The sequence below is a fragment of the Sphaeramia orbicularis genome, chromosome 6 (assembly GCF_902148855.1).
Source record: "Sphaeramia orbicularis chromosome 6, fSphaOr1.1, whole genome shotgun sequence".
Taxonomy (NCBI): domain Eukaryota; kingdom Metazoa; phylum Chordata; class Actinopteri; order Kurtiformes; family Apogonidae; genus Sphaeramia; species Sphaeramia orbicularis.
In genome coordinates this window covers 11,930,804-11,944,600 of record NC_043962.1, presented here as the reverse complement: position 1 = coordinate 11,944,600, position 13,797 = coordinate 11,930,804, and the positions used below count along the sequence as shown (strand labels likewise).

Genomic DNA, 13,797 nt, shown 5'->3' with positions numbered 1-13,797 from the left:
TCTTTTATGAACATACAACAGTAGTCGCTTTTCCACTGACCCTCAAATTGTGCGAATATAACTTGCGCATAAAGATTCGCCTAATGGAAAAACGACATTTTCACCAAAACTCTTGTTTTTCGATGAAAAGTTTTTGTGCTGGTAAGAGGTGTTTTTTTAGGTGGAGTGAAATTGGTATATCACGCACAACTGCAATGGAAAGACCTTTTTGTGCAACTGGAGTCACATGAACAAAAAAAAGGATGCTGACGGATGTTACAACAAGTGAAGAAGAAGAAGAAACATGTTGCGGTATGTGTGGACACACCAGGAAATGGAATCATTTTTTAATTTAATATGAGATAGAGGGGTAATATATAATAATAATGACTATATCTGTAAACCAACACCATATTTACGTTTGTTGCCATGTTTATGGAATGACTTCTCGTGTCACCTCTCATTAATAAATAAACAAATCATCACATTTGTGATTTAATGGAAAAATGGACATTATGCACTTCTGTTTTTTTGACATTTAGTAAATATCAGTAAAGTTTTGTACAGATTTTCAAATGGAGATGGAACTAGAGTTTTTGCTTTCCTGGATATGTTCAAGCAATATCAGTGGAGGTCTACAAGGTTTTTTGGTATTTCATTCTTTTATGAACATACAACAGTAGTTGCTTTTCCACTGACCCTCAAATTGTGTGAATGTAACTTGCGCATAAAGATTCGCCTAATGGAAAAATGACATTTTCGCCAAAACTCTTGTTTTTCGATGAAAAGTTTTCGTGCTGGTAAGAGGTGTTTTTATGGGAGTAGTGAAATTAGTATATCACGCAAAACTGCAATAGAAAGACCTTTTTGCGCAACTAGAGTCACATGAACAAAAAAAGGATGTTTTTTTTTCCGTTTTCCTCCTCTTTTTCCCTCAGATAAGCAAAGAACAAACACCTTTGGTGATGGAATTGAGAATAACATACAGTCTGCCATGCTGGTTTGTTTACATCTAGCTACCACAATTCCTTGCGCTCAAACAGTTTGGCATGACTTGCCTGGAATGTTACAATGTTGTGAGTCGTGGTTTGAAGTCGTGACTTACGGGCTCAAAAACTGGCCTGGAACACAGTATAACACAGCTATACGTGTGCTCGGTTCATACTAATGGATACGATCAGCTAAACTGAAAACACAACTTGGATGTTTGGTGCTTCGAGTATGTGTTCATAGAAAAGCCCTCTATAACTCGAATCCATTATTATTATTATTATTATTATTATTATTGTTATTATTATTATTATCAGTGTTGGGAATAATGGCATTAAAAATAATGGTGTTACTAATGCTGTTATTGTTTTCCAGTAACGAGTAATCTAATTTATTATTATTTGAAACATTACAACGCTGTTACTGTTACCGGCAGTGAAATGTGGTGCGTTACTATGCACTGATATCTATCAGCTGTTATCTGTCCTGGCTCGCTCAGCCAGGCACGAGAGATGTGATGTTCGCGGACGACTCAAGTCTTTTGAATGGCTCTTTTCAGTGAACGATAAGAACCAATTTGTTGCGAGCTGTTCTCATATTCAAATTACCCACACTGCCTTCATGCCTCACCTGTGCCCCATGAGTCTGAGTTGTCCATGCTGCCTTCACATGAACAACTAATGACATCTACAAGTTTGAGTTGTTCCAGCACACCCCATGCTCTTGAACGCAGCTGCATGTGCAGCTAATTTAGGGGAGGAGTTATCAGTGAGTCTGACTGACTGGACTGAAGACATTTACAGCTGTATCCAGGAGGAGCGACTGAAAAAAGTGGACATGTGGGATTAACTGGAGGAGCATCTTCTTCCTATAAAGATGCACTACATAAGTGGTGGAAAAGCTGGGCCCTGGTGGACCCCAGCCAGGCCTTGGTGGACCCCAGCCTCACCACAGTTATGGTATTCAGTACCTGTCTGCTGTTCTACTCTATGCCACGAGCCGTGAAACACACTCAAAAATCTGTTTCCTTTTTACACATTTGAAGGTTTTTCACAAAAGTAACGCAATAATTACTTTCCCTGGTAACTAATTACATTTATGAAGGAGTAATTCCATTACTAATTCAATTAATTTTTGGGAAAAGTCATTAGTAACTATAACAAATTACTTTTTTAAAGTAATTTGCCCAACACTCATTATTATTATTATTATTATTATTATTATTATTATTATCATTATTATTATTATTATTATTATTATTATTATTATTATTATTATTATTATTATGTAACTCCAATTCTGGGAGTGAATGTGTTATCCTTTAAGTGGATTTATAATGTGAAAGATAATGTGAACAAAGTCACTCAAATATTGATCCACACAACTTTGTTCTTCCAAAATATTTGCAGCACATCCTTAGCACCCCTATGCTAATCTGTGCCCTTGTAGCTCCCTTCTACACTGTGTGGTGCTTCTTAACTCGACTGCCCCCTGTTATTACTGCCCTCACAGCCATCCAACCCTGTCTGAATCTGAGGAGCTGTCTGACATGCAGGGCCACGGTCGTAGCCGCAGACCTCAGTGTCTACACGCAGCGTCCACTGAATCTGATATTGCCAGATCAAGGACTGCGCTCTGTAGCTCAGACAGCGGTCGTTGGACTCTGGAGTTGTGGATGTGCACTCTGGACGCTCCCATGCTGCAGCCTACCTAACCCTTGGCGGCTCTAAATTCTCCCACAGCAGCAGAGCCCTGGTGCTTCCTCTCAAATTAAAATCAAAACCCTGGGAATGGCTTACAAGCTGAACAGGATGCACTCCGATCTCTGCTTGAATTTTCATGCAGCCGCTGCCTTTCTCTCCCTCGCACACACTCGGCACTCTCACTAATTCGCCCCTCCCTTCCTGGTTAAAGCTTCTTCAGTCCTTGATTCAGCTCCGTCTTGACTGGACGGACCAGTGGATTGACCTTCCTAATCCAGTCTGGACTGCACATTCACTCCCTACTTTTCAGTGTGAACTAAAAGTTCTGCTTACTTTCTGACTTCATTTTCTTCTCCTTTGTACATTTTCATATTTAACAGATTGAACTTTATACTAATGACTACACTTTAACTCTTTAACCCCTGATGTGTCTGTGGCAAGGTTCTAATAGTTTTGGGTTTTTCATTATAGTTTAGTTTTATTTAGTTTTGACTTTTTTTTTTTTCTCTAATTCAGTTAGTTTTTATTAGTTTTTAGAGCAGGTTTGCTAGTTTTTATTGGTTTTCGTTTCTTCTAAATGCTTAGTTTTAGTATTAATTTTAGTTTTGTCATATCTTTTATTGTCCTCGCCGTCATATTCAAATAAATCCCAGACTGGACTCTGCTGCTTTCTCCCAACTTCAGTCTCCATGTTTCCAGATAGGTAGAACAAGAAGACGACTCTAAATGATAAGTGACGGACCGTGAAGTACCCTATGATGCCAGCAGCTAAAACTGCTTGAGCGAAATAAATCAATTTTGTATTAAGCCGACAGTGACAAAGACGAAAACGAAGGGAATTTTAGCCGTAATTTTTATACGTTTTAGTTAGTTTTATAATTAGTTTTTATTTACTTCAGTTAATGAAAATGTTTTTTCAATTCTAGTTTTTGTCATTTTGTTAATTTTCGTTAACGATAATAACCTTGGTCTGTGGTGAGCATTCTGAATGTATGATTTATTTGAAATATTCATAAAAATTAAACCGTTTGCTCAAGAAGAAAAATTTCAAAATGTGCTGATACAGCCACTGAGATGGCAGGCGCCTCATACTTTATCATGGCAACAATGGATAAATTATTTTCTAAATATAGTTATGATGGAGAGGTCAGTGGTCCGGATGCATGCAGCCAGTCGAAAAACCTTTAGTATGTGGGATGCTGTTTACATTATGGTTAAAGAAAGAGTGCAACACAATTGTCTATGACTCTCCTGATCACCTGTCTGTTTATATCTCTAAATTATATTCATTTTCATCTATATACATGTATTTGTTTTTATTAGTGGTTTTCGCATTTGGGTCAAAACACGGTACTCGAAATCTCTCTGACGGGACATTTTAGAGACAATTCAGGGTTCAAGGTTACTTTATTTGTACCCGTAGGTAGATTTGTTTTGCAGTCTAGGTGATTGCTTTGATATTACAAGAAGACATACATTGAATATGTAAGACAAATACTTGATCGAGCTTACAGACAGAACAGAAAGACAGGACAAAAATTGCTCAGTGTTCCACCATTCATCAGTATAGCAGCATGGATAAGTAAAAGAATAAAATAAATAAATAAGATCAAATAAATAAAAACAAGATGCAATAAAACACAATAAAAACTCTGACAAGATAAAAACAGTCTGGGATAAAGACCAGGATAAGAACATACAATTTAAAAAATTTGACAATTTGACAGATTAGTGTTACTAAATTACCCACATTTTTACTTTTAAATTCATTTTTGCTTTAGTTGGAACATAAGACATTATCCAAAACAAGGAGCTACTTTATATTGAAATAAATGTTGGAATGGCAATCAGTTAAAGTTCGCTCTCTGACTAATTACTGTGGTTTGACCCATTTTGAGAACCAGGTTGGGTTGGTATAGGGGTCACCATTGGTCCTAGGGGGAGGGGTTATACTTTGTGTCACAAAATCTTGTATCATAAAATGTGTATTTCTTTCTTTTTTTATTGTACTTTTGGAGATGCACAATGAAAATAAAAAAATAAAAAAATGTATCCAAAAAAACATGCTGATAAAATTGACCTCATTCTTCCCATAGACATTTGAGCATGCTCAGCACACCCCTCACCACCTGTGTAATGGGGTGGGGGGTGGGTGGGTGGGGGCACAGACAGACAGTTTGGACATTTTTACAGATTTGAAAAAACTGGATTTATGCTGTTCAAACTGTCTTTAACCCTATAACGCCAACTGTATCATATTTGATACATGAGTATTGAAGCCCTCTACATGATCAGTGTAATATTTTTTTAATTGAAAATCCTGATGTATGCAATTAGATACATGTAATACACAGATAATCCACCAGAGGGGAGGAGTTTGTTCACCAGAGGCCTTTCCAGTGACACTACAAGATTAAATTAATGAGGAAGGAGGAAGAACTTTGCCAATTTTGAAAAGGAATTACCAATTTGTTAGACATGTTTGTATTTATTATGTTTTTGTTTGTTCAAAAATAATCATATTTGAGCACTGAGACCCGATGTATTAAATATGACACAAAATTGAAACTCATACATGGAAATTGATATTTGAAAAATATTGTTTTTGGTTGTTCAGAAGGACCAATAAAGGCTCCAATTTCAAAGAACTGGAATTTTCTGTCATTGATTTAATGGTTCAGGCTTTACAGGGTTAACAGATCAGATACAGGTCACATATGGGCAAAAAAATTGGATTTGGGCCACATTTACCTGCAGTCTGTATGTAGCCTTAGATATTAGCAATTAGCACTAGCTCACCCATGATCCCGTGTGGAACTCCTTTGCACTTTGAACTCCTTTTGTCCAAATATGGTCACTTGTGGTTCCAAAAAAAGGCAACATGATGCCAAATCCCAAATTACTGATACCTCTTTCTACCACTTATATACAGTTTATAACTCCAACACAAGTTTCATATTAGAATACATGACAATTACAAATGAATACACATTCATGTCACATATATTTAACATCTAAGCACTACTAATAACAAATGAAACCGGACACAAACATGAGTTTAACTGTGTTTGCGTCTCTTTGTTCCACAGGGCAGAACCGATCCTACAGCGAATAAAGGAGGACCGGACCAGAGTGGTGTCTCCCTCCTTTGACAACATCAAATATGACACTTTTGAGATCGAGGAGTACCCACTGTCTGCTCAGGGCTTCGACTGGGAGCTGTGGTGTCGCTACCTTAACCCACCCAAGTCCTGGTGGACCCAGCGCAACCACACGGCACCTATCAGGTAAAAGAAACTGTCAAACTGAAGCAGGATACACACTTAGAAAATAAAGATAATCAGGCTGTGTTTGTTCTGATTTTCCCCCTTCCTAACCAAGGATGGTAAACGCTAGATTATTTTATGTTTTATAAGATTATCCTGTGGTTTGAGGTACATTAAGAGTGAATTTGTCCCAATAATCAGCTCCAAAAAGGGTCGGGGCCAACAATCGAAAATATTAACCTTGTTCAATATTAACGAACAAAAATCTTCATGTGTGAGGAAAGCAGACAACCACTTTTCCAAACCCGCACCCATCCATCCATACCCACACACATTAGACCCACAATCTGACCCCACCCGTGATTAAACACATTGTCTACACAGTAACTCATTTTTAAGGGCTTTATTTTGGGCTAAAACGCGCGCCATCAATAAATCTCTAATATGTGCTGCTCAGGAACGTCTTTGGCCGGATGTAAACAGACATGAAGCTCATTTCACAATAAAACAAACTGACTGTGGCCCAACCACGGAGAAATTAGATGATCATTAACCCTTAGGGGTCTGAGCCTATTTTGGCCATTTTCGAGTGTTTTTGATTTTACCTTTATTTACTATATAAAGAAATGTTTACGATACCCGTGTTTGGTATCTTTTTTTCTATCTCATCTGTCTATTATTTTTTCACTTTAACCTACCATATCAACACAAAAGGCCGAAACACACACAAAAAAGATAAAATCTTATTTGAAAAATGTATATAATTTATTGCATAAATAACACAAAGATGCTTAATGAACCTTTACAAAGTGAGTATTGGTTCCAAATATTAGGTATATAAAATCAGAACTGTAATAAATTAAAACTATACTCAACTATTTTACAAATAAACATATCTTTCCATCGACATTTTCTCTTTTTCTCCCAGTTTCCACATCCGGTTCAGGTGGGGGTCATTCTCAGCCTTACCTGTAATGCTAATGCAGTCTGTGGATTAGACTGTGCAGATTCAGCCAGGTTTTTTTTTGTTTTGTTTTTTTTTGAAAAAGGACAAAAAAATGACGAAGATATGGTCAGAAATATAACTCCCCCCAGCTCATTTTCCTACTTTTACTCACGTTTGTTTGCTCCAGGTTCAAACCGTCATATCTCCGGCTGTATTTTCTCTATCAACATCAAATAAAAAGTGGGAGAGTGTTTCAAGACTGCACTTTCGAATGCAGTTTATCCAAGTGGTCTAAAGTGACCGACTTCCGACGCTACAACATGTTGAATATGTCATGTGATTCAGTCATGGGGCTGAGGACCCTAAGGTTTAAATCATCATTAAATGTCCTGCAAATTATTTTCATCCATGAATTTTTATTTTTCACTTTCTTGCCCGCTAACCACCTGCATTTTGTTTAATTTTACTCATGCCCATGAAAATTCTAATTATTTTATTTTACCTCTCCCCTCATGTTTTTTGTGGGTTATACCGTCAGGTACCCGCAGGTACCTGACCCAGTGCAGGCCTTTTGTTTCTTCTTCTTCATTTTGTTCGATCACTGTGATCATGCAAGATTTCTGGCTTGGAGGACTAGATTGTAGATTGGTCGTGGGACAGAATTTTTATATGTGTGTTTTGTTGTGTTCAAATTATCGGAACACACCACACACAGTACGATCAAAACTGTTCAGTGTCTGATTTTTTATCTTCATGTGTGGGGTCTGGAACAGATAAAAAAAAAAACCTCTTCAGATTGTGAAAATCCTTATGTGTGTACCCCGCTTTAGGAACTAACAATACAATGAAGTTGGAACATATACACCATTTTAGTTGAATTAATTTCATTCCAGAAACGTCTTTTTATCATGGTAGCGAAATGAAATAATTTGCTAGTGCTGTATTAATTATTAATAATATGACTTGAAGCACATCGCTGTAACTTTGATAAGATCATTTACCAAGCTCATTATTTTTACATTATAATTTCTGGAACACTAATCCTCATGAATAATTATGTATAAATTCTGGTAAGTATGGTAGTCAATATTGTATTACATATTAAACCTGAGGGATACAACCACCAAGCAGGTTAAGTGGAACATATGAAAACAGCAGTGGGCAGCTTCCACTCAGTTGAGGAAGAAGCAGGTAAAATGTTTTTTTTCCTTCAATTACAGCTCATTCGGTGCATTCTGTAGCGTGTTCAGTCATGGTACATGCCCTGAATTACACGTAATGGCTCAGATCTTCGATTCCCGCGGCTGAGAGAACAGCGCCAATACGACGTAAACGCCGATAAAGACTGCTCAGACACTACTGCACAGGCTACAGCAGAAAAGCAGCCAGACAACAACAGCAAAAATTGCCTATTCACCGATATCTGCGAGAGGATAATATGTCTGTTTCTGTGGTTCATAGCACGCAAATCAGTGATGTGTTGTTTGTAGATTTGGACAAAGACAAGACGACATATTGTGCTCAATACCACGATGGAGGAAGATGAATATCCCCAATTATTTTCTCGCCTCTCCTCTTAAACACTTTTTCTTAAGTGCGGTTTGTCACTGGATTTTCTCACATCCACAGCTTTAACTTATTGTCAGCGTTAAATTACTTTCAAGGCAATTTGAGCGAAAATATGTGCTTTGTATTTACTTTAATGTGTCTTCTTTAGTCTAGAAACAATTTGAACTTGAATTGTTTTTCCAGTACTTCACATATTCACTGCTTATTGAATGAGATGTAACAACCAAGTCTGGGGTGGGGGTGGGGGGTCCTGTAATGTTCCCTCTGCATGCGATGAAAAATCAAAACATTAGATTTTTTTTTTTTATCCTCTATCTCACAGGTGTCAAACATGCGGCCCAGGGGCCAAAACCGGCCCGCCAAAGGCTCCAGTCCGGCCAGTGGGATGAATTTGTGAAATGCAAAAATTACACTGAAGATATTAACAATCAAAGATGTTAAAATCATTTTAGGTCTGTTTAATCTAAAGTGGGTCAGACCAGTAAAATACAATCACAATAACCTATAAATAAGGAAAACCATTTTTTTCTCCTTTGTTTTAGTGTAAAAACAGTAAAATTACACAAATGTTTACATTTACATATTAGCATTTTAGAAAAAATGTGAATAACCTGAACAAAAATGTCTTAAGTATGTGGAATTTTAACAGTATTCTGCCTGTTACTCAATGTTGTGTGTATTTGTAGATCCACTGTGATCTGTAAGTTGGGATGCACATGTACAGGCCCGGACTGGGAGGACCTGGACAATTCCCGGTGGGCCGGTAAAATATTTAGGCCGCGAGGGCCAGAGTTCACTTTAAATATATATGTTTTTTTTTTGGGGGGGGGGGGGTTCAGTCATAGCACTGGGTTGATCATGTAAACTGCAACCGCTGTTCCTGGGCCCCACCCCCTCTACTAGCAAGCAGACGCAGACGCACCGTGACCTGCCGTAGTCTGTCCTTGCATACAGTTAGTAGCTCTGTACTGTAGCTGTGGAGCATATACGATCTGTGCTCTGTAGGCTGTGGATGGTCAGCTGTGTTTGCTGTTTTAATAGAAAGAACAAGGGTGGCGCAGAGAAGGCAAGAATTAAAAAGAGGAAAGCTCTTGAAGCAAACGCAGCCAAATGTGCCAAAATCTGCAACTTTTTCACAAAAACGACCTCCCGGTTGGGAACGACTAGTAAGGACGATGAAACGGGTAAACCACCTTTCAAGTTAGTTAATTATCGAGTCAGTGAATTGTGTGGCATTGTGGCGTGTATGTGACTGAATTGGAAATATTTTAGAAAATACACTGAATTACAAGGTTTTGTAGAACAGTGTGTAGACCTAACATGTAAGATTATAATTCCATAATTTTAATCATAATTGGTCATGATCTAAAGTGGGCTGGTCTGAGGTATGAAACTCCAGGGCTGAAAATGAGTCTCAGTCCGGCCCTGCACATGTATAACTGATAAACTAAGGCGTAATATTGTTAAAGTTGCAATTATTTTTCTTAAGAATTTTCAGGTTGTTCATATCTGTTGATGTTATGTTCAAGTGCAGTTTGTACATGTAAACCTTTTCATTAAGGAATTTTGCTTTTTTCACTCAAAAACATAGAGAAAACATTGGAGTTAACATTATTTATCAGTTCTTATTCTATTATTTAGATTATTTTACTGGTCCAACCCACTTTAGATCATATTAGGCTGTATGTGGCCCCTGAACTAAAATGAGTTTGACACCTCTGCTCTATCTGGAACCTGCTTCTTTTTCTTTTTTTTCTTTTTTTTTTTCCCTTTTCTCACTTTATTTCTGAACCCACAGATGTCTGTTCTCTGCCCTAAAAAAAAAAGTTTAATATTACCAAAACCCAGTGTGTAGATTTAGTTCTGTGTGTAGTGCACATGCATGCTGTGGTTGTTTTAACCCCTGTGTGGTGTTCAGGTTTTTGTTATTCAGCCAGTGTTCGTGGGTGTGCTGGACCGCTGCATTTGTGGGTTTTTAATTCAACATAATCAAACAATTAAATGTTAAAATACTCAACAGATGTTTACTTCATCCCAATTACAAGCAACATAAAAAGCAGTATATGTTTAACCCAGTGGTTCTTAACCTGGGTTCGATCGAACCCTCGGGGTTCGGTGAGTCAGTCTCAGGGGTTCAGCGGAGGTCAAGACACACACTCGACTCATTAGTCGGGTGTGTGTGTCGGGCTAGGTCTGTGTTAACAAACGGCTTCGGAGACTCTTTCTCTGATTGACATCCAATATACGCGGTGTATTGTTGTTGCTTATAGCACTACAACACATCCGGAAGTGTTTATAATCTCTTCCACTCGTCTGACGATGAATTATTTGAGTATTTTCCACATTGTTGTTATGACTTTTGCTACTTCCTGTTAACCACGGAGGCAGCCATGTGTGGCATTTGTTTACATTTTTCGGTCACCGCATTGGTCAGTTACAATCATGTGACGACCGACGGACCGTGGCGGATGGAGAAATCGTATTACGCTAAAGCCGAGCTAGTGCCATAATAAAACAACGATCACAAAAATACTGAAGGAGTATAACGAGAACTTTTTTTTTTATACACTACATGCAATTATCTTTTTTTATGTCAAAATTGCGTGGTTCGGAAAGTTTGGAGCGAGATGAAATGAAAACCAGGTTGACCTGACAGCCTACACATACAGGGGTTGGACAAAATAATGGAAACACCTTAAAAAATCAACAAAATATAATTTAATATGGTGTAGGTCCGCCTTTTGCGGCAATTACAGCCTCAATTCTCCGAGGTATTGATTCATACAACTTGTGAATTGTTTCCAAAGGAATTTTAAGCCATTCTTCAGTTAGAATACCCTCCAACTCTTTTAGAGACGATGGCGGTGGAAATCGACGTCTTACTTGAATCTCTAAAACTGACCATAAATGCTCAATAATGTTGAGGTCTGGGGACTGTGCCGGCCATACGAGATGCTCAACTTCATTAGAATGTTCCTCATGCCATTCTTTAACAATTCTAGCTGTATGGATTGGGGCATTATCATCTTGAGGTGAAGGTGTTTCCATTATTTTGTCCAACCCCTGTACATATACACGACAGCAGAAGTCACACTGATTTGCAGTAAATATTCATTATTATTGTAGCCTTATGGAAATTAGGTGATGGGTGTGTGTTAAAATGCTAAAAATGATAAATAGCATAAATACAATAAGTTCATTATTGGAACACATAAGGTTACAAATTAAAACCATTTCAGTGTGGTTGTACTAAAAAAGGTCATGTCTTTGTGAAAAGGTATGTAATTTGTTGTAAGTTCATGCACTGTATTGGTTTTGTTCTTTGAACACAGTGATGTTAATGCACGGTTCATTTTGTGCACCAGTAAAACATATGCCGGTGTCTTGAATTTGAAAAAAATCATATTGTATTTTTTAATAAAGAAGGGTTCGGTGAATGCGCATATGAAACCGGTGGGGTTCAGTACCTCCAACAAGGTTAAGAACCACTGGTTTAACCCTTAGGGGTCTGAGCCTATTTTGGCTGTTTTTGAGTACTTTTGATTTTGCCTTTATATACTATATAAGGAAATGTTTACTATACCCATGTTTGGTATCTTTTTTTTTTTTTCAGCACAACTTCATTTATCTCATCTGCCTATTATTTTTTCACTTGAACCTACTGTACCAACACAAAAGGACAAAAAAAAACACACAAAAAATGTAAAATCCGATTTAAAAAATGTATGTAATTTATTGCATAAATAACACAAAGATGATTAATGAACCTTTTCAAAGACTTTAAAAGTGAATATTGGTTCCAAATATTAGGTATATACAATCAAAATTGTAATAAATTAAAACTATACTCAAATATTTGACATAAAACCATATCTCGACATTAAAATGCATAATTCCATTTAAAAAAGCTAAATATCACTCCTTTAAGTGGGTCAGGCCAATAAAATAATAGAATAACCTGTAACTAATAAATGAATAAACTACAACTTTCAACTTTCCAAATCTTAACAATATTCTGCCTGTTACTAAATGTGTTGTGCCTTTGTAGATCTACTGTCATCTGTAACACACATATGAAAATGGCAAGTTGAGGCATAATATTGTTAAAATCACACTTATTTTATTAAGAAATTTCAGGTTGTTCATTTATTCATCATTTTATATGAAAGGAATTTTTGTAAATGTAAAAATTCAACATTTTCATAACTGAATTTTACTTTTTTACACTGAAACAAAGAGAAAAAATGTGGAATTGTCAATATTTATAGGCTATTTTTCTATTATTTTACTGGTTCGGTCCACTTTAGGTCCTATTGGGCTGTATTTGGCCCATGAATTAAAATGAGTTTGACACTCCTGCTCCTAAGGAAAATAGAATTTTATGTGACATGTATAAGATATTGTACTATTTTAAGAATTCAGACCCAAGCATACATAGCATTTACAGTTTATGTAGACCACAGGGAAATGTTTGAAAATGCAGAATTTCATTTAAAAAAAGCAAAATATCACTACTTTAATCCATAAAGACCCAAACATCCATCACCAACCAAAACCATCTACAGATATAAAATGTTTAATAATTTCTGATCCACTAATTCTATCAAAACATGTAAATAATTGGTGTAAAATGCAGTTTTTAGATGCCTGTTTGTGCTAGATTTGTATAATAGTAACTCCAAAGCCATCTTAGAAAGCTCAGTATGATACAGTTAAAGGATATATCATTCTTGGAAGTGTCCTGTCACCATGCAACTGAAACATTTGATAGGACTTGTCATCTCTGTGCTGTTATCTGGAGACCGTATAGAAAAGAATGTGTTCAAAGCTGATTGTGGGAGGGCCTGGATTCTATTAGCATCTGGGTTTGAGGCTCTGGCTTTTTGCCAGCGTGTCCACAGGGAAAGGAAATTCACCCAAACAAGCTGTTTTCGCAGCGGCACTGTATTTCATATTGATAAGAGATGTGTGGGACTGACAGCATGAATACTAATAGGAGTTATTTTTCACTCCTGTTGATTCAGTTTGATGTTGATGAAAGATCTGTTTGCTTTTTTCATGGATTTCCTCAAAATGTCCTGAATTACTTTTGTTCGGAGAGGCCATCATCCTGACAGCTCGATCATTTGTAAGTATAATGTACTGCATTGGTTTATCATAGAATCAAATGGGGAGTTCACTTGAATAATAGACCTTCAGGGCCTCGAGGACCAGAGCGGGGCTACTGTTGGGTTAGGACTTTTTTATTTGTTTGAGTTTATTTATTTATTTCGAATATGCAGCAAAACCAGGTAATCCCACTTAGTCTTTACAAATGAAACAGATGATAAAAAAAAACAAATAA

The 13,797-nt window shown here is 37.0% G+C and overlaps 1 protein-coding gene across 1 annotated transcript in view; it reads left to right on the top strand.

Annotated features, from left to right (window-relative positions):
* The window catches only part of LOC115421385 (polypeptide N-acetylgalactosaminyltransferase 18-like), a 364,676-nt gene that overhangs the window by 239,020 nt on the left and 111,859 nt on the right, over window positions 1-13,797 (top strand). Inside the window, exon 5 of the mRNA XM_030137268.1 lies at window positions 5,762-5,959. Within this exon, the coding sequence (XP_029993128.1) occupies window positions 5,762-5,959 (198 nt within the window). The remainder of the gene's footprint in view (window positions 1-5,761; window positions 5,960-13,797) is intronic.